General features: G+C 39.2%; 1 protein-coding gene across 1 annotated transcript in view; it reads left to right on the forward strand.

The window, feature by feature from the left end:
- AHRR (aryl-hydrocarbon receptor repressor) overlaps window positions 1-22,494 on the forward strand; it is an 85,967-nt gene that overhangs the window by 43,569 nt on the left and 19,904 nt on the right. The window contains exon 4 of the mRNA XM_033004345.2: window positions 15,116-15,216. Within this exon, the coding sequence (XP_032860236.2) occupies window positions 15,116-15,216 (101 nt within the window). The remainder of the gene's footprint in view (window positions 1-15,115; window positions 15,217-22,494) is intronic.

Genomic DNA, 22,494 nt, shown 5'->3' on the forward strand with positions numbered 1-22,494 from the left:
GCAAAAGGCTCAGTCAAAACAACTTGCTTTAGACTAATTTCTGCAGCTGCACTATTCGCTGTCCTCTTTAATCTGCCTTCTACTTGGATAGTGCCAGGTATCCTTCAGCACTCCTGGCCAAGCTAGAACTTCACTTATGTTGCAGCATCAGAACACTTTTTTTTCTCTACTTGCAGACAAAAACTGTCTGGAAAGTGTTGGGCTGTGGTAGAAAGGTAGCTGGGTATAAAGTATGTACAGTGTGTTGGGGCAGCAGGAAGAAGATGAGGGTAGAAGCTTTTTTTTTGAGCATGTTTGCTATAACTTTTATAACTGAGTTACTCAGAAATCCTTGAAGCTTGATTGTAATTACTATAATTTCTCACAGTACTTAAACTTATTTCTAATGAAAGAATACCTCTTAGTAGCTATTTAAAGTCAATTTATGTATTATATAACAATGTATATTACGCTAATCTGAAATTGTTTGATTTTGGATTATTAGTTGGAGTATACGTGAGCTGGATGACATTTCTCTGAATAATTTTAAAATTAAATAAACTTTACAAAAGGACTAAAAAAAATAATGTAAAAGCAGATTTGCAGATAATCTAAATTACTGTCTGCATGTTCTCATATATATATAGGTGGTGTACAGATCTTTGACTGTCAGGTGCAAGTTTTTAGAGCTGTGGAGCGAATGAGGAAAGCTTGCAGTAATTATTTGGAAGCTGGCATATCAGAGGTTATTGTTTATCCTGATTTCACTATACTAAATTACTGACCAATTCTTTCTCCAGAATTGCAGGTCCAATGGCACTTAGGCACATGTATTAGACACCTTCTCACATCTCCTTAGAAAATGGAGCAATTGACCACACTGTCTTCGAGTAGAAGAGGTCAAATTCTTGAAAAAAAAGATTGCAAATATTATATTTTCTTATAAGGAATATAAAAAGGATTCTCAGTAAGGCAAGACTCTTTAGGTACCAGCTGTGTGGCCAAACTGCCGTGCAGAACAGAGCTGAGCAGCAAGTATTCTAGCAGCTGTTTACCCTGAAATAGCCATATGTAAACTCATTCCTGCTGTTACCAATGATTTTTTTACCAACTGACTCTGGAAGAACAGTATAATTTGTTTGTAAAGGTAAAGCAGCACAACAGTATTCTCATGTATCTCTTTCTATAACTAGGAAGGAAAAATAGCTGTGTTAGTTCAATACTTGCATTAGTATCCAACGCTCTTTCACATTAGATCAACTTCTTGTGGTTTAGCCAAATTTCACAAAGAGGGACAAAGTCACATCTTCTTGTATAGGCAGGAGTTGACCTTCTATATTTTTCATTAGCATGGGAAGCTGTCGTGGGCACAATGGGCACAAATCAGTAAATTGAGATGCAGGGCAACATCTCCAGAAGTTTCAGAAATCTTTGAAAGTATGGTCTATCTTCAAAAATGCGTGCCAATCTGTATGCACTGGAAATGTTACCCTCAAGGTCACTCTGGGGGCTGCCAACACCCTCCTTTTCATAGATTGGCGTCTCTGTCTCATCACTTCCACCAGCTCTTTGTCCAAGCTGAGAAACTGTGGTGATGTTCGATGTCCGAGGTTGAACCTGCCTTGCTGCCCTGACTTCCCATCCACGACATGAGTGTTCTGTCTCGGACAGTGAGGTCCACCAGCAGCAACCTCACAATCCCCCATCCTGTTTCTAGCCTAATTCCCCTCCATAAACATAGGTGAGACCTGGAGAAGAGATGGGGTTGATTTTGAGGTGTTATTAGTTTCATATCAAAGCTAGACTGGGAGGTCATCTTTTGTGGAAACAGCAAACTGCAGTGCAGGTGGGAGGGGACCTCTCCCACTGCTTGAGCTGGGTGAAGATATACATCAAGATCAAGCCTGAATATCACTTTGGATGAATCTAAGGGCACTTCACAACCCGTGGGTGCATCTCCAGCGTCCCTGAAGCTGTCTGTAGTGTGTGTGGGTGCACCTGAATGAGCTTTTACCTGGCTAGTGTGGCTAATAATAGCAATGAACTTGTGGGACAGTGTGAAAAATGAATCATCTTGGCACACACTGTGAGTCCTCAAAGGGCTTAACGCTGTGGCCTCATTGCTATTGTTACTTATTTAAGATGGATTATGAAGCTGGTTTGGGCAAGCCTGTTTGTGCTGCCTTTAAATTAAATGTGTCTGTATACTAATCCTCATAAAATGCCAACGAGCAATACGTCCAACTTCATTTTTTAAACTGTAGGCTCCAAAGCAATTTAACTGCTTTTGAAAACTTTATTTCAGGTAATTAGTGCAAATAATTCATGATGGAACAACAGCAGTTGCTTTCATAGCTCTAACTGCTTGAGAAAATAGGCCAAAGCTCTCCTTCATTGGGTAGAGTTGACTTACTACCATAAAAGGAAAAATATTTTTAACTTTTTTCTTTCAATTCCCACCTGCCCCCATCACCCAAAGGCTATTCCAACTGCCACCTACAAGGCATGTCCATACAACAGATTAGTATGTTGGTCATTTGTGGGACACCTCCAGCTAAAATATAAAATAGGCTTTTCTCTCCTAGAAACAAACTCTAGCTAGTACTTGTTGTATTTTCAAAGTATTTCTTCAGAATAATTTTTGATAGTAAGCCTGTTTCCTGATCTGCTTCTGTATCATTGTTGTTTCTAACACTGCAACAGGGCAGTGTTTAATTCAGGGCAACCGTATCTATTCGTTATTGAATCCAATGTCTGTTTGACTGCTTACCATGGATTTTAAATATCTTAATTAGCATAATTCACAGTAGCACATGGTTGGCAGACATGGACCTTTAGGATAATAAAAAGAAACAGGCTGAATAAATATTTGAAAAAGGTGGCCGTATAGTTTAAAAGAATTGTAGAGCTATTTATCTTAACTTTTTATTTAGTTCTGCTCAGGCAATATGACTCCATCCAGATAAAACTCCGAGCTATACATTTCTTCCCTGCTCTCACTGAACTAAAATAGTCCCATGACATATTTGGGGGAAGCCCGTGCGATAACATGCGTGTGCCTTATATCGGTGTGGGCCGAAAGGATGGTCTGCCTCTTTAAGAGGTTTCCATGAACCTGTATTGTTATAGTAGGCTCTGGTAGGCGAAGGGTTGCGTGACTGCAGCAGACTCATTTGTGACCTCAGAAAAGTGGTTATGAAAGTGATCTCTTGATCAGAGGAATAGAGCTCTGCTGCCTGCCAGACCAGCAAGGCAGAAATGAGCCTCCTCCCTGCAAATCTGCCCCGGCAGGAGAAAAAATGTTCCTCTTCTGGATGCAGCACTCATAGACTGTCTTTAATGATTCCTCTGAAAAATACTCAGCTTGACACAAATTCTAGAGTATACATTTTCTCCAGTTAACTTTCACATTTTTTAAAGAATATGTGCAAGTGCACATTTGCTTTTGCTTTTTGCAATTTGCAATATTCATTTTCTGCTTTAAACCTATTCGTATTTTCCTTAGCATAGCACTAAAAAGTTTTGTTGCAATGGTTATTGGACTGACTCTGGCAGCAAGTCACAGTATATATCCAATGAAGATCATATTATAACTGATGAAAAAACAGTATAAATTGATGTTTATGTCACATAATGAGTGTAAAACAGATCTGATGAGTCAGTAGGTAAGAAATCAGTGGTTTTCATCCAGAAGACCTTGACAGAATAAGAAGCACTAAAAGTAATTTATGTATCATAATTCTCTTTATACATACTATTCACCTAGTATCAATCACTTGGTGGGGGCTGTAATTAAGTATAATTGCCTTGAAAGTTAAGGCTGCAATCCCATACGTTTCATGACTGAGAGACAAGTTTCCTACCCTTATCCCATAAGGAATACTTGTTGTTTCTTTGGTAGCTTGCTATGAGTCAAGGTAGCAGGCACCTTCACGGGAGTCAGACTTGCCTGTTCAAGTCAATGACACATATGCAGCAGAGTTGAAACTGGAGAAAAGGTTATATTTTATTAGCTAGAACTTTGTTTCTGAAATACAGAACATTGTTTGGTTGTTCCTTGTCTTCACAAGGGACAAGTCTGATAAGAACTGTGTGGTTGCCTTCTAATTTTATCACCATATCTAAGTAGTCCCTATTTTTAAAAATCGAAAAGCAAATCAAAGCAGGGCCACAATTTACACTCTTAGAGATTTCGAGTATTACCCTTTCTGTCTTTTTTTAAAGATAGTGTTTTTCATTATGCTTAGAAATTTTGAAGGTCCTAATTCTGGTCATTGACCCAGGGACTGTGGCATTTTTTAAAAATTCAATTTCTCTAGTGCTAAGGGGGGAGAGAACATGTAAGCCCACTACCGGCCTGCTTAGGGTCTTTAAGATATGCCTGGGCTCTTTTTCTGAGCACGGAACCTGGCTGTGAAAAAAGGCAAAGCAAAATGGTTGTGAGGAAGTGAAAAATCAAGGTTCTTGTAGTAATTGAACACATCATGTGCATGTGTTTTCTAATTCCACAGAAGGTTCCTGTTCTGCAAAGCACTTTATTTTTGGACAAACCATAATGTCTTCCCTGCAAGACTTCTGATTTACAAGGGATTTAATTTGGGAGCAAGGTCAATCTGTTTGTATAGCTTTTCAGGAGTAGTCTTTAAATGCATCATTAGAAAATTAATGTGTATGAAAACACATTAAACATATCCAGGGATAGAAACATTATCAATTTAGGGTTCTGGTAGTACAATTTTTGACTTCTGTTGTTGGCTTGTACTTCATTGTGAGCTTTTGGGCAAGATTTTCATATTGCTACTTTTCTTCAGCATTCTAAACAGTGCTGCAACATAGTTCAGTGTTTTAAAATTATCCTGAAAATAGATTCTGATGATTTTTTTTAAAACCTTTAGGTACTGTTCCTGATGTTTCATTTGTCTGTATCTTGTCTCGGCACAATTTTTTACTTCCTGAAGTAGAAAAGCCAAAGCTCAAAGACCTCCTCTCGGACCTATTTTTCCCACAGCTCTCTAGGTTCATTTAACCTCTCAAGGCAGCTCTTCATACAGTCGATCTCATGATGGCAGTTTCCACAGATAGCAGAAAAGACCAAAGAAAAGCAGCTCTGGCTTAGAAAGAGAGTGCTGTGTTCTGTGGGGTGTGTGTATTTATCGGTGATTGTGTGCCAGTGTGCTGTGATATCCATCTAACTCAAAGGTGGAGATTCTTGCATTTACCTTATCGAGTGTGTTTGCTTATTTAAAGTACACTGGAAAGCAAATGTGGCTGTGTCTTTGCATTTAATATCAGATACAGTACGGCTGCTATATAAAGCAGATATTAAGGAACTGAACTTATGATATTTCTAACTCTGAAACTGATGAAGCCAGATTTGGTTTTCTGGGTAGCATATGCACATCCTGCGCACTAAGGTCTCAGTGTGAATATTTTAGATGCAATGTTTATTTCATCTTAAAGGTTTCCTTTATCCTCTCTAGATCGTGTGACCCGGCTCTTTTTAAACAGTCTCTTGGGTGAAACACTGGCCTACTGACACATGCTCTTTCAACTCTCTTCTAAGAGATACTGACTTAAATTCCCTCTAGCAGGTATGAATTTAGCCTGTGCCTTTCCATGCAGAGTGCTGCAAATGAAATTATAAATGGATAAGATTGTTATAAAAGCAGTAGAAATTGAGGAATGGAAGCTCAGGAGATAGTCTGTTTGAAACACAGGCCTGGAAAAGAGGTTATCAAATCCAAAAAGACAAGCAAAGATCGTGTAAATCTCACATAAATCAGTCATTGTCAGGTTAATTTAATCAGGAAGGGGGAGAGATGCTCTCTCGTACAATTTCCTAGTTGCGTTTATTTTCACACTTGGTCTTCAATTTGATTTCATTCTTCGGGGATTGATTTACTAAATGTTCTAAACTGCAGACCTAAGTTGAAGAGGGTAAAATGGTACACATCTTCCGCAGATAATAAAGACTAAAAATTTTCTGATATCCTCAAGATCAATCTGTTATCAGGACTTCATTGCATTTCTTCTGTAAGATGCAATTCTTCCACTCTCCTTTTTTAAAGTGAGGAAGATTCCAGTAGACTGTAGTTACTTATGAGCACACATAGCTTTTCTCTTAGCTGTCTTTGCAGTAAAAATGGATTTTGACCTCATTACTTATGTTTCTTGAAAGATATTTCAGACTCAAATTTATTACAATAGGCTATTTATCAAAAAAGAAATTTTTCTTTTTTTTTTTTTTTTAATGCATTGATTAGTCACAAGCTGGTCTTTCATCATATGCTTAAATTTAGTCACACACAGGCTTTCTCATAAGGTTCCGATTTTTCTTCTTGTCGCTTCTGTGATATACTTTGTTTCACGTCACAGATCCTGCTCTTGTTCATCTGTTGTTTATTTTCTGTCTGCAACAAATTTTGTGGACAAGGTCATGGCATTGCAGTGAGAATATAATAATTTAAGAAATACACTACTGTGTCACACCAGTGGTCCATCTAGTCTGGTATTCTCATCTCCAAAATTGTCTTCTTTAATCTATTTTAAAGCATTCTTATACTGGTGTTGTTGATCACTTCACTGTCCTCATATTGTGGGGTTGGGTGAACAGCAGTTCTACATTCAGTTTATCCATTGCCTTTACAATTTTGTAAACCTCTGTTACATCTCCCCTCATCCTTCTCTCCCTATCAAACAGTTTCAGCCATTTTAACATCTTCTCAAAGGGCAGCTGCCTCTGTTGCGGACCCCAATGTCCATTGGTCCATTATTTTCATTGAGAGAATCAAACCACTGAATAAATGGTCTCAGGACAATGAAATAATATGAGCCATATCAAAAGAGGACTGCATTCTTGGGCCACAGAGAGACAAAGTGCTGTGAATTCAGAGTATATAGAGAACTTAAATTTTATTTTCCCTTGTACAGATTTTTTCAAATATCTGGACAAGGGAAAAGATGAACAGCTATTCAGCCAACAAACCATCATGAAAGACACTTGGAAGAACTGGAAAATTCTGCAAGTTGTTTTGATAGCCCATTTGCTCCATAGATCCTAGAATCAATGTGTCCTGATGTACTATTCCTCTGAATATGCATGGATATCATGATCGGTGGGATTTGCTGAGATCTCACTCAAGTAGTCAGGATGTGGTAGGTCAGAACACACTGCAGAACCCTTAAGGCTAATGTGAATTAGTTTGGTGAAATCTGAATCCCTCTACATTGGCTTAATATGGTGTTTCAGAGTGTAGTACAGAGGAAAATGGAAACTAGAGTAAAACAAACATAAAACTACATTGATTGTACATTCTGAGCTCCTTAACTCTGGAACAAACCAATGTTAAGCAAATTTTCTAAATACAGAATAGTTCTCTTGAGTTTATTTTTTTCTACACAAAATTTATGCTGTAGATCTTGATTCTGATTAATGGACATGTAATTTACAAGCTCATAACTTAAAGGGCATTGAATTTGTTGAAATCATCTTTATTTTTATGAGAGATGTGTGTATTGATTTGAAAGTGATCTAAGTGGTTTGCTGATTTCTTACTTGTGGTTGCTGATAACTCAGACTTGTGATACATTTTGTAGTTTGACAGGACAACCTGTTTGTATTTACATATTCAAAAGGGTGTACAAGCAAATACGCACTCAGACAAGCTAATGTATTACAGCTTAATTAAACTAAGGAGGGAATAGTACAGGGATAAAATTAAGGCCCCAGGATTGAACCTATAAATCAATAGGTTCCCATCATCATATTTAAAGTAATAGGTAATCGAATGGAATTATGAAGATGAAACGGAGGACAATTACTTGGAATAAGTGTTATATCTTGGGATAATTGAGAACTGCACGTTTTTGGCAGTCTTATAGCCAATATAGTCTACCAGACCAACTTATAACTCAAATATTTACCACAGTGGTGCAAATAGATCTCTAAAAAATCTTGTTTGCCAATGTGCAATGTTGGGTTGTCTGTTGGGGAGATCATTTGTTGAGTCATATGAAAGTTGCAACCTTTCTCTCTTCATATGCAGAGAGGAAATGTGAGTCTGTTGCTTGTGTAGTTAGCACACAATTTAGTTTTGCATGGAGACACAGATTTTCTTTGGATCTGTGATCCCTCAGAAGTTACAGGATAAAGCAGATGTTACAGTCACAGACTACATACAAATGTGGCTTCTTGTGAGCCAGTTGTGTGAGATATGGATAGAATAAACCATTAAAAATGTTATAATAGCTAATAACTTAATTCATGCATTCTTCATATACACACACTTTTCATGACAGCCACTTAACTATTCTCAGCATTTCTTAAATTATTCTATGCATTTTACAGACCAAGAATTGTGGAAACAGGAAGTTCTGTCCAGAACTTATCCTAAAGCACATTCACCTAAATCCATAAGCAGCTTGTACCTTACAAAATTAATCTTGTTTATCATTAAACAATGAAAGTTTTCCCGGAGGGAATGTGAAATGACCACTACTGGGGATACTCAGCAAAACCCCTTGCAACCTGCCTAACTGAAGTCAGCTGTTTAGATCAGTGTAGGGTAGACCAGATGACCTCCAAAGGTCCCTTCCAACCTACAACTTCCAAAGTTTCTGTGATTCCCTATCCTGATTCAACAAATAGACCTGGGTTCCCCACAGGTAAAATACTTTCCTAAAGCTCTGCAGAACTCCTTACACTGCAGCACAACTGAACACAAGTGGGTAGTTGTTTGACTTGTCTAAACTGTATTCCCTAATGGCACACAGACCTCTTTCTCACATGCAAGAAAAAAATACCCTGGTTTTGTCACCACCCCAAGAACTCCTTGGTTTGTGTTTCTTCTCTGTCACCCACACCCTGACTCTGATGCTGCCTTTTTGCTGGACTCCCTGTTACTGCCTACCCTGGAGTCATGCCAGCTCCATCCCGAAGACTCGGTCTGTCCATCACGACCTCCTACCCTGAACTGATTCCCTTCCTGATACAACCTTGCTCAACAGTTTGGTCAAGAGAGAGAAGATAAGACTGACAGATTTTAGAGGGCAGCGTGAGGAAGAGGGAGGATTTATTCTGGGAACTGCAGAACAGCATACCAGAACTTGTCAAAGGCAACAGGCTCACCCTTCTCCCCTTCTCACTCGCTGGAACCCCTCTCTCAGAGCTCATTCTTAGTATCTTGTCTGATCACCACTAAATTTTCTAATGAACCAGATCTGTCAGGGCTGATATAGAAAAACTATAGGAATGCAAGCTTTCTTCCTTTTTTCTGTTTTTCTGCAGAAATAATTTCCATGTGTATTCTTATACACATAGACAGCAGTGGCAGACGGATTGCTGTTTTAGAAAGTTTCTCTCATCTGAAATAATTTCTGAAAACACAAAACCGTCTAGTGGACTGTAGCAAAAACAACCATTTTGATGATCGCTCCAGCAGCATTTTTTTCTGTTTGCAAAAGGATTTGGCTTCAGGGAAACACTCCTCACCTCTCGTACTGTGGGTTTTCTCCTCTCTTCCTGCTGCACGAGAGTTATTTTCTGATCCTCTCCTTTAAGCCCCTTTGCTTTTTTTAGGCAACTTCCAGATATCTGATACAGTATATAATGAGGAATTAGGTTCCATTACATGAAGGCTTAACCTTCTCAAAAAGCATTCAGCGCTTGCCAGGAGTCATCAATATTTAACAGCTGTTGTTATTATGAAATACTTCATAGGGTAATGCGGCTCGTCTGCTCGCACGCAAGGGTTTGAACGGGCGCCAGGCCCCTGTCAGAGCCGCCGGGAGATTGACAGGCGGCGAGGGTTGCGTGACAGCGGGGCTGGGGTTAGTCAGCAGTCTGCCTCCGCCGCAGCGGGGACTTCTCCTCCCTCTCGCCTCCCCTTCAAAAGGGCTCCCCCGGATTGGGGGGGGGGGCCACGGGCTGGGGTCTCGGGGGGCGAGGTGGCCCCACCAGCTCCGCGCAAGGCCCGCGAGGAGAGGAGGGCTGCCGGGCGCTGGCACCTCTTTGATGCCCCTCTCGCGTGTGGGGAAAAATGGATGAGGCTTGCTGGGAAAGGGGAAAAGTGGTTCTGAGAGAAAGAGGGAATGGGATCTGGAAAGCAAACAGTTCAGTTTGTACCTTAAATAAATGTCATACTGTACTCGAGAAACTTCAAAGGGCAGTCAAATTTCAAAGCATCTCTTAAGAAGAAGCAGACTGAGAAAACCGCTAACTTGGGAAGAAAAACTTTACATTATTGCTAGCATAATTTCATCTGGCGTTCTGGTAGCCTCTGCAACAGGACTGAGCACCATACATCTTTTATTCACAGGGTGCACTTTGGTGCTGGTTTCTTTCCTGAAGTGTTTGTGCAACCTGTATGTTGTGGCATTTCAGAGTGCAAACATCCCTTTCATACTGTTTGGCAATGTACAATGATAACTGTTCTTTATGTTGCATAGTGTTTAACTTCAGTGTGCATCTAATGAGCCCTGTCCTTATTTTCACTCGGTGTTCTCTGTAATGCAGCAAGAGGAAGCACTGTTTCAGTTCGTGGATGTAGGTTTGTTAAGCAGAATTGCTCATACTGTTTCCTAGTTGTTTTGTTTTGTTTTCTTAACATTCAGGGTAACACGCATAGCTGATTCTTCCTGCAGCTAGAAGATCCAGGAAGAAAGACCCTGTTCTCACTTCCTTTCAAGTAACAGTTACCAAAAGTAAGATTTGTATGCATAAAGCAGTATCTCTGAACCCGCAAGCTAGATTCAGGTATTTTCATCTGCCCATTTTAAGAAAACATTTATCCCCTGGGGATCACTGGAGAGAAATGGTCTCATGGGTACTCCTTGTAGAAAGGTTTGAAACTGGTACGCCTGCATCATGCCAGGTCTGAAGAAGACAGTACTGTCCCCTTCTTACATCTCAAAAGAACCCAGGCAAGGTGTTCAGATAAGAAACAGCATCCCTTCACTGCTCATTTCTCACCCGTGCTGTTGCTTGGTGCAGGTAGCCTGAGCAGAACAAGGTCCCTGGGACAGCTGGGGTACAATCTGACCATGCTTGTTAGAGAGCTTAGCTTGGCAGGTAATTTTGCTAATTATTTTCCAAAGAAAGAAGGTTGTGCTTGTGTGGGAAGACGTACAAAAGCACTCTGGCGAATGTAATCTCATGGGTTTAAAAAGTATGGTTTTATGAGAGTCCTGAAATTTCCATTTCTCTGAACTGAAGAGTATTCTGCAATGAATAAATGTTCTGTTATTTCTGGGGGAAAGGGAACGGCTGGTTTCATAATGCTTCTATAGACTTTAAAGTGTCAGGCAGCTTTTCTCTTCTTTACAATATTCCAGATTTGGTTTTCAAGCCAAGGAGTTTGCAAACGCAGATAGCGATGCTCATATCAGAACTGGAGGCTCAAAAAGATCTCAGGTTTTTAGTGTTATGGGGAGAGACAGTGCAGCTGTGAATGTCCCATACTCCTTCAGCCAAATTTATGATCCCTTTTGTGAACTTTTTTTTTTCTTCATTAATTAACTGTCAATTCTAACACTACATTATTATTTGGTTTCCACTGCTTCCACTGGTTTCAGATCAGAAATTTGAACGTCCTCAGATCTTTGACCCTTCCTTCAGGAAATTGCACTGGCCATTTTTCTTCATTTTTTTCTCCCTCCTCTTCCTTCTTCTATCCCTCTTCCCCCCTGCCCTGTATGTTTCCACAGTGTTGTCCTTCTGTAGGACCCAGCATTTCAAAACTTGTGGGCTTTTAATGTTGCCTGGGATTACACCATGCTTACTAGATCTCATGACCTTGCAAAACTGTCAGCCCTGGTACATGTGTATCTTGTATTTATCACCCTATGGCATCAATACGCTCATTCATCTTCTTTGGCAGAACAGCTCCATCTTCTGTTTTATTTCATGTTCTGGAAGTGCAGGCTAGATAAGTTGTGCTCAGAAAAAGGTCTCTGCTGTTCCTTCTTCCCATCTCTTCAGTTTGCCAGTTTTGAACCCAGTAGGTGAGTGCTCTGTGCTGAATTGCTGACAACCTAGTCTAAAGAGTTGCCTCTCCCACAGACAGCAGTCCAAGGCTCCATAAAGCTAAAACTTTCCATTTTTTTTTACAGCCAGCAGCATTCATCCAACTGCCTGAAATACCAGTTTTTTTCTTGCCCCATTATTGATATATGGGAACTCCAGCAGCCAGTTTTCCCCTCAGGTCACTGAGTCATCCTTTGTTGTTTGTTATTTTTTATCTTTTCACAGTTTGCTCCTCCCTGCTGACTAGAGACAGTACTCCTGCATTTTCCAATCTTCCATTTGTTTTCGTCATTGTAGGCTTCACCATTGCTCCAGAGAGCCACCATTTTATGTAATGTCTAAGCTTGATCAGAGCTGTCTTGACACCAGAGCCTTTGCTATCAAGCAACCTGTCATAGTTGCTTTCCTTCTGTTCTCCCTCTTGATTTTTGGTGGTTACAGGGTTATTGTTAGGCTGCTCTGTTTTCTTCTCCCTATTTTTCTGCCCAGTCAGATAACATCTTGCAATTTTCCCTCCTCACCCTGTCATGTCTCGCTTTTCCTCCTCCTCATTCATTTTGGAGATCTGCGTGGTTTTCTGCCTGTCTTGCTCTGCTTTCTCCAGGTGACAGGCTGTTACCAGCAGTAGTACCTCTTCTGACCTGTCACTGCAGGATCAGCCAGGCTCTGGGTGGATTAATCAAGCATTCCCAGCGCAGGGAGGCAGGACAAGAGTGAACAGTGAGTGATGGCTCTGCTGCCTCAGGTGTGAGGAACAAGTGTCCCTGTCTCTGAGGAGCTCTTGCTTCTTGGCACGAGAGGTGTCATTCGTCTTTGATGGTCTCCTTGCAGTCCAGGACAGTGAGTAGGATATATTATGAAACGGATGTGTGTGGCCCAACATACGGGTAACTCTAGCCGGCAAAATAACATTAAAATACTTTCCATTTGGAGATGGAATTTATAGTAGCCAGACAAACTGCGGAACAAACATCTCTTGTGCTTCTGCTGCTGTGTTTGTGTGAGCCTGAAGGCTAACAAACAGGCAGGGAGCTCTGGCCCGCTCAGTCGGGTAAAATAATAGTTTCCACTAATGATGAAGTTCGAACTGGCGGAATTTTCACAACACCAAAAGAGCGCATCAAAAAAATAAACCTTCATTTCCTCTCACTCCTCCCTGTCTGTCCTTTAACCTGCACAAAGACTGCAAATCACCGTGTCAGTAATTACAAAAACATCTTTTCTGAGGGGGGAAGCTCTGGAAGAGGCTATTGGAATAGGGGCTGGGCTTTTAAAAATTATTGTCACGAGTGTCCATATGTCTGTTCTTATGGACAGGCATAGCAGAAGGCTTGGCTGATCAGGGGGGAAAAAGCGCAACCTTTTCCAATTAGTTCAAAAGCTATACTAAAATGAAAATACAGATTGAAGAATCTGTATGTCCTGTTCCTAGCAGCCTAGCTTACAAGTCTGAAATCACAGAATTGTTTTGGCTGGAAAATGTGGGTAGGGATCTGGTTTAGGCAGCTTGGGATTTTCCTGATGTGTTTTCCCATGCCCAGGGGAGGGATTTATTACATCTAATTATACATTTGAGATGATTGCTTTGGGGTAATAACCGACATTATCACTGGCGTCAAATATTTACAATGTAAGCTAAAAAACATCACGAATATTCAGTCAGTGTGGTTCTGCGTTGCTATCATCTGTTGTAAAATGCTGATGTATCTTGCAACAGTCCCTCACTAGGCGGTTAAATTGATAAGGGGCTCTTGCACAGCCCTTTGGAAAGGAAGTGACTCCATTTAGATCACATCCTCAGTCATTTACAACAAATATTATTCAAGCCATTTAAAAATGTAGACCTTTTTCTTAATTTGGTATCTTACTAAAATTTTAAATCTTATTGTCATGACTTCTAGCAACAAGCTGAGGAGCATTAGAGGCTTGCTGGCTGTCTCCTCTTCATACTTGGATTTGGTATAAATTATTCCTGTCCGTCTCAACCCTTCTTTTTTTTTTTTTTTTTTTTTTTTTTTTTTTATTTTTCTGGATCATTAACCATCTCTGGCTGTGGCTGCTCCAGCTCTCCTTGAGCTGGAAGGGACAATGTGTATCAAATGTCCCAGCTAATCTCACTGGTATGCTCTTCTCTGTCATTCTCTCCATGGAAAGGAGAACAAAGAAAACACTGAATCTCTGTTTGCTACCGGGATATCTGTATGACCCATCTCTGGGACAGGACAGTAAGAGTGAAGCTGACTCCTTAATTTTTAGTGACCAAGTGATAAAGACAGGTTCCTGTTATACTCTCTAGATGATGTGGAAGCCCAATGTATGAAGTGATGTCAGCCTTCTCAGAAATTCTTTCACTATCCCCAGAAATGGGATTGTATTTCAGGGATTTTTCTGTGGGATATACCGATATGAAGACTTTAATCTGAGTATTCAAAGATATTTCAGATCAAGCAGTGATAACTCATGTGCAGAAGGAGCACTCACCAGTTTTGATTCACATGAAGGTTTTCATTATTATTAGGAAAAATATATGCAATTTTAATCTATAGTGAGAGATTTTAATGAATTTCATGTAGTAAATGACCAGCTGAAAACAAAGTTTAAACCTCTGTTTAAAAATGAAACAGTTTTAAGAACATTCCCTTGAATCTTACAGTCAGGCTTGTAGAAGTGAGTAGGGTAAAGTGAGACTGAAAATAATCTGATGCCAAGAAGGTCAGAACTGAAAATAAGGAACTTATTTCAGTCCCTTGTCTTCTGAGCTATATAGGCATTTCTTTATATTGCCATAATACATATTTTTATAAACAAAACAACTTGCTAACTTTCTTCTGTTCCTTTCCTGTGGGTTTTGGTTGTTGCTTTATGTAGAGTACACTAATGGAAAAAATATGTTCAATAAAAAATGTGATAGATATTTCATATAAAAAACATCTGGACTGCCAAATATGTATCTATCTCTCTCACAGCAAAAGAAAGTTGTCAGTAACTGAGATTCAGACCACAAAGACAGTAACTCCCAATTAAATCAAAGCATGTTAAGTACCTAAATAAGATTTTTTGTCTAGTAGCCCTAATCGTTATGATTTCTAAATTGATAATAACTCTTTCCAACAGCCATTCAAGAAAAGCACTTTAAGAAGCAAGTTGTCCAAGCAATAAAAGAAGACAATATATCTAACAAAACTGCTGTACAAGAAGGTGGACTTCTACTAGAAGTGAGTGGAAAAACGCTATCTTTTCTGGCTTTAATTTATTCAGTTTGATGATATATTTGGGTTAATGCTTTGTGGCAACTTTGAACAAATGGTCAATCTTGGTGTGAGTCAGTCAGGAATCACGCTTGTGAGCCCTTCTTGCAAGACCAAAACTGGCAGTGGTGGTAGTCCTGGTCAGTCTCTGTTTGGGCAGCTGTACCTTGCACCTTTCCATCCTTGGAATTACCAGTGAACTCCAGTGGTCCAGTTCACAGTTCTTTTCCACTTGGAGTGATAGCAGAGGTTTATTTTACTTGGCCCATATTTTGAGGATGCCAACAGGAGCTTGCCTGGTTTCTGTTCTGAGTTGAGATTATTCTGGGATATTTTAATTTATCCCATTTCCTCAACTCTGTGTTCTGAGGGAAGCTGTGTGTGCAGAAGTTATTCCATCTATGTATTTTTATCCCCATTAGGATGACTTTATATTGGCAGAGCAGCATAAAGGGGCCATACTGTTACTGAGAGCTGGATCCATTAATCTGGAGGAAAAATTAATACTGCTGTAAACTACTGAACCAGCTAGAGCGCAGTGGTCCATCCCAGATACATCTGCATTTCAAACACATGATGTAATAATGCCTTTTATACACTGAGGTCCTTGGAAATTCCTATGTGATTAAGATACAAATGTATAGCTGTTTTGGATAGGATAATATTAATGGTATAAAAATTGTATTTTAATGACAGCTCTGAGATACATGTAAACGTAAATTAAATAGTAGCTTCCAGCAAATAAATGATGTAGAATATTAAAGAAAAAAGACATTTTATTGTGGGATCCAATATCATAAGTCGTTCAAGTCTACAGAATGGAAACTGGCACCCTGCTTTCCTTCCTCTTAATACTTTAGAAGATTTTAATTTTGTATTTCAAAGCAAGTCACACATAGGCATCTGATTAGTTAGTGCTAGTGCCAAAATGAGATGTTTGGCTGTCAGGTATTATTTGTAATAATTTCCTTTCTCAATGAATAGGGAGTACAGGGCATACAATAAATGATAAATATGGAGAGTATTTAATTTTTAATGAGTCTCTCCTATCTTTAGTCTATGTTTTACTGGGTGTATATTACATGCCCACAAGTTATAAACATTAAAGATCTTCAAACAATATCCCTACTGCTACGAGCACATGGAGAGAACACTGATATGTAATTTCAGGTAGGTTATAAGACACTAATATTACTGAATATGTTAATGGTCTGCTTATTACAGGGTATATAGGAGTCACTTTCATTTTGAATATATGGGAGATATTTTATTCAGAATCATACTTAATGTGGATCATTAACTGGATGATTAAATGCACATTAATATGAGTGTATTCACCGGGCTTTGTTTATAGGCCTGTCTGACCTAGAATAAGAGGGTGAATTTTCCATAGGGCTATCTGGAAATCTTCCCTCAGAACTGAGTTTGGTTTGGATGCTCATTCAGTGGCCGTGGCATGTGAAGAAAAGTGGGTTTTTTGTTGTTGTTCAACAAAACTTGCCATGTTGGTTATTAGGGACTGTGGAGTTTTAACCAAGTAGCCACATTTGTGATTCCTTCCAAGGAGAAGCAGTCTTGCTGGTGTTTGCTGTGCTTTGTATATTGACTTGTGAATTTGACCACTTTATTGGCACTCAGAAGATATTTTTCAACTGTCAAAAGCGACTTTCCTTCTTGTGACCCTACCTTGCACTGTGCAATCTCTCCTAGATGCTTTATATAATACAAACCAGAATAATCTGAATCACCAAAATATGTGTGAATAATACTGTCCCTGAGTGCAATGTTAATGGAAAAACAGGGATAATTGCATTTTTTTTTTCCTAGGGGGTATGATCACTGTGCTCTACGTATAGATAGAACTATGGAATAACAAGAACCCTAATTACTGGTAAATAAGGTATCTATGACTCTCGAGTCTTGGAACAGTACAGTACTTCCCCTTTCAGCTTGAAAGAAAACAATGGAATTAGGCTGTCTTCAAAGTATGTTTAAAATGTTTTTTATTTCTAAAGGCCTCTGCCACAACATGTGGTTTTTATTTAAGATTTTATAGAGATTTTTTACAGCTATAATCAAATAGCTTTCATCAGCAATAACAGAATAAACAATGATACCAGTTTATCAAAGACTTTTTAGTGGAGCACAGCAGGTATCTAAATAAATAATTTCTTCTAGTGTTTTAAGACCATTTCTGGAAAAGTGTGTCTTTTCTTGCCATCTTTGTTTCCCTTTGGAGGGAAGACAGACAGACCTCTAAGAACCAAAGTCCACTTTTATTAATGGTCTTTTCGAGCATACCCCATTCTTGCAATCTTTGCTCTCTTTGGAAACTTCAGACTCCAACTGTTTGGCTGCAGAATTGATTTTTAACTTCGCACTTTTCAAAATATTTTCCAAGACAGGTGGTATTGCAACCCTTGTGCCACATGCCCTCTGGCAGAAAAGGGCCACGTTCAGTTTCTGAAGCCTGTTACTGAATATTAAGGAGCACTGGGCCAAACCCGTAACCAGAAAAGTGGGAAAATAAATTGTATTGGCAGTCAATAAATCCAGATAGAATTTATGGGGTGATGGGGTGGAGAAACACAATAAAATGGTGACTTGGAAAAATAAGAATGAATCACTGGTGGGTATCTAGGCAATGGCCTTGATTGCAATAATCATCTCATGGCTGTTAGCCACCTCCTACTCTTCCTTCCAGCTATGCTGCACTCACAGTCTCAAATCCAGACTCAGAGCCTACAATGTTGTGCAGGTAATTCCTCATCCCAAATGCATGTGTAATTTTCACGTGTTACCTACTATCCTATCAGAAGAATTAAATGTCTGTTGTTGAGAAGGAGGCCCTATCTGGACTTGTCTTCTCAATGACATGCAGTCAGGCAGTGGCCCCATCATCACCACTGACATTGCTTCTTGTGCAATCCTAACCCACATACTAAGCAACACTCTGCTAAGATTGTCACTTGGACTTTATTGACCACCTCACAGTTGTTCCTGCAGTTTTTCTGCTCGTTATGGAAGAATCATTGATGTTCAGATTTCTGTCTCATCCCTTGCTGCTGGAGGAGATGTCTTGATGGGCTTTCTTTCCTTCTTTGTTATGTCTATTGGTCTTGTATTCCACTGTTGTAGGTTGCAGCGGAGGATTTAGGGTATCTCTGTTTCCAGATGTACTGGATATAATTATTTTCAGGTGTGAAAATAGTGTTTTATATCCAAAATATCACAAAAATTAAAAAGAAATCTGGATGATCCAGGTGGCTCCCAAACAGATGCTAATGGAGTAAGACTGCATGATACTGTCATGCCCCACCTCGCTGATGAATACTGATAAAGGCCAGACCAGGACTGTTTTGTCATTTCTGTGCTCACCAGCAGCTCACACGCTTTTAGGGAAGATCCATGTTGTTTTCAAGATGTTCCAAGCCACTCTTTTGACCAGTTCACAGAGAGATTTCCACGAGTCCTCTACTCTTAAGGCTTCAAGGCACAAGAATCACATTTCTGTGGTTTTGTCTCATGTTTTTCTTTATGGCTGCACTGAAGATGCCAGTCATCATACTATCCTGGTATTTCTTATTCAGTGACACTGTATATTCTGTTTAATATCTTTATCAACAATCTGGATGAGGGCATTGCGTGCTCCCTCAGTAAGTTTGCAGACAACAGCAAGTTGGGCCAGAGTGTTGATCTGCTTGAGGATAGGAAGGCTCTACAGAGGGATCTGGACAGCCTTACTTATTTAAATTTTTAGACAAAGACTGTCAGATGCCTGGCATCTTAAAAAATATCTTAAAATAACAGACATATGGTCTTTTACTTAAAAAAAAAAAAACAAAACAAAAAAAAACCAACCCAAACCAACTTCTTCAAAACCATGTCTGTCTTCAGAAGTGGAGAAAAATGGTGAAAGCTAGTTTTGTTAGTGTGGCCCTTATAATTCTCCACTGGTATCAATAATCTTAGCTTCATTACGTTAACTACTTAATCATCTAAAGCTGGATTTTTCTATCTGAGCTTCCATGTTTTGTAGGCATACTTTTGTTCTACCATTTAGCAGATGAATTTTGCTGATTTGAGTTGTAAATAATATGACTAGTGAGGCAATTTGGGTATCTAGCTATTGAACCAGCAGCATTTGTGCTTTGAATTGACTGTTGTTGCAAAGCAATAGCATAATCAGGCATGGGCACTTTATCACACAGACAAGTTCTTTATATATTATTTCTTAATTCCATGTCACAGGTTTGGGCACTATCATGAATAGGAAATTTTTATTCTTGCTTGGTAGTTCCCACTGAAGTCAGTGAGGCTTTTTTTCATTAGCTTTAATACCAAATAGAATCCAAGTCTTAAAATCAATGAAAGTCAGACTTTTTATCTAAGCAAAGGGTTGAAGATTTGATACAACGCAATCTTGAAATACATTATTTAACATTATGTTGTTACCTGAAAAGTGGCTGCAAATAATAAGCTTTCTGGGAGTTACTTTGAACAGAGCAGTGTATGTGCACATTTTGGCACTGAAAGGTATTTCCAGGTGGCTTCTACTAACAGCTTGAACTAGAGTTCAAGTTTCATTCCAAGGGATTTGGAAAATGATACATTAGAAAACATCCTATTGGTGCTGTTCTTCACTCTGCATAAGGAAATAACATAGGAAACCCTTTTCCCACTTGGTTTCCTGTAATTTTTTTAAACTTGTTAGTATAATTCCACTTCCTCCTTCCAAACTGATTTATGTAATCAGTAGCTGATAAAACTGTGCTCTTGAAAAAGGTACTCCAGTTTGAATTTCAGTCTGAGAGCAAGAGAACAAGACTCTTCCTGTTATTTTTTAATTTAAACTTGAAAAGAAAATTGGGAGTCAGACAAATGTCATGGTTGGTATATGGAGCTATGACTAAGGCACAGAATTCAGAAATCAAAAAGTGGTAGAGAGAGACTTTTTGATTTATTCTGATCTTAAATTCCTTTTCAGCTTCTAACAGTGCTGACTCTCTTAGCACAGTACTTCTGAAGTAAATCCTGTTAGATGATGATACAGAGCTTTACCTTTTAATCTACTGGTTTAAAATGGAGTCATCAAAATAGGAAGTTCTCATAAGAAGCTCATCCTCTCAGTGCATTTTCTTTTCCATTTAATACAATTTTTAAAAGTTACCCAAACAACCTTTTTGCTTTCCTTTGTTTTCAAACATGAACCTTCTCCCAGTAATTCAGATGACATGATTTAAGCTGACATTAGTCACTTGGGATGACTTACAGAGAATTTATCCATGAAAAAAAAAAAGCCATAAATGAGGTTAGGAGAAACTTGCCATTTTATCACATGCGTACATTCACTTTTTTTTTGCCAGGCACAGGCAAAACACAAAGGAACATTTCAGAGTCCTTGATCCTTTTTTTTTTTTTTTATTTGCAAATAGGCATATTTCTAAAATCCAGACTTGAAATTTGGCATGGCCACAACTTTGTGCAAAAAATATCCTTTCTGTTGCCCTTTAAACAAATAACTAATGTTCTTGCTTATTCTTTACTTCTTTTTTTTTTTTTTTTTTTTTTTTTCCTTCTCAAACAAATATGGACAGAAAAGCCTGTGACCTCTAATACCATTTGCTCTCTCCTCCAGTTCTTAGTGTCACTAAGTTACAACTGTAGCAATTGTGATGCTGTCACAGCACTGAGGGTTCTGAAATACAGGTGGTGGCACCCTCTAGCTTGACAGGGGGCAGAGCAAAACAAAAAAGTGTGAACCTCTCCTTTCAGATTTGCAGCCTAAGTATGAGGCAATGGGTGAAAGATACATTTCGATGGGCAATACAGCGTGTGGAAAGAATGAACAAAATGGTAACCATGATTTCCCGTACTCGTAGTGTATGAGCAGCTTGACCTTTATTAGGACATTTGGAAGAGTTTTAAGGAGGGATTTGAAGAAGAAAAATCAGGCACCCCTGCAAGCAGAGGCTTGCGTGGAGCCTTTTAGCAAAATGGGAAACACCATTAAGTACTTGTTTTCAGATCTTGCATATGGGTAAGGGTAACATGTTGGAATGATGAGAGTTAGTACTTAGCTTCTCCAACATGAAATGACATATTATAATTGGGGGAGGAGCAAGCTGTGAGCAGATTGGAAAATCAGAACAAGTAGCTTATGTTTAATGTGATAGAGCAGGGGGAGTGGGCAGCCAGCACAGGCGTGCAGTGAGGAGAGGCAGTTAGCATCCTCTCTGGTTTGCACTAGCATCAGAAAAGGTGGCTTCCCCTTGTCACAAGAGGCAAATCTGCTGCCATACGAGGAGGCCTAGCCGAGAAATTTTAGGTGTATTGGTGAACGGAGAAGCTGTCCATCAGCAGCGTTAAGGTAAAGAATCAATAAGCTCTGGGCACAGATCAGATGTGGATCCGAATTTCAGGCCACTGTTGCTGTCTCCAGACTGTTCATGACAGCCAGCCCCACCCGAGCTCACTTTTCACAGCCACTTCCTCTGTTTCTGCTCAGGCTATTTCTGTGCCTCTGGAGACGGTCCAGCAGCCACGTGACTTCCTCCCCAACAAAACATATTCTCCCATTTCAGCTCAGTTGGGTTTTTTTTTCTCTCACTGACTTCAGGGCTAATCCTTGGCAGCCAGTCTTGCCAACCAATAGGTTCCATATCTGTATGTGAGCACTGCGTTGTATAGATGCACTGGGATTTAGTCCGCTACTAGAACTGGACTTCTTGCATTCAAGTAATGAAGGCAGTCATAATGCACTGTTCCTTCTGTACAAATTTCTGCACAAGCATTTGCTTTTGAGGAAGTGTCCTGTTTTTGAAGATGGCAGATTCATGTGTTGTGTAAAAAGAAAACAAAAGAAATAGAGATACACTTTAAGTAATGCCTGTCAATTATCATAGATAATTGTAGCCTTACATTGTTTAAGTAGTCTTCAACTGGTTGAAGTGAAATTATAAATTAGGAGCCTAATCTGTATTTACAGCTGACAGTTGTTTTCAGTATATTCCTCATTCTCAACTCAGAAAAGCTAATGAGCTGCGGCATTGATATCTTCTTGGTAAGGTGAAGTGATGAGCAAGAAAGCAGGTTCAGGCAAGATTGTGTGTTGTCTTAAGAATTTTTGCAAATTTGAAGTGACTTTGCTTTGTGGATATGAAGGTTTCAAAAGCAAAAATTGCATATTTTACTATTTGCATATTTTACTAAATTGCATATTGGGTACATTTCAATTTTACTTCT

This window comes from Tyto alba, unplaced genomic scaffold, assembly GCF_018691265.1.
Source record: "Tyto alba isolate M040663 unplaced genomic scaffold, T.alba_DEE_v4.0 Super-Scaffold_27, whole genome shotgun sequence".
NCBI lineage: Eukaryota > Metazoa > Chordata > Aves > Strigiformes > Tytonidae > Tyto > Tyto alba.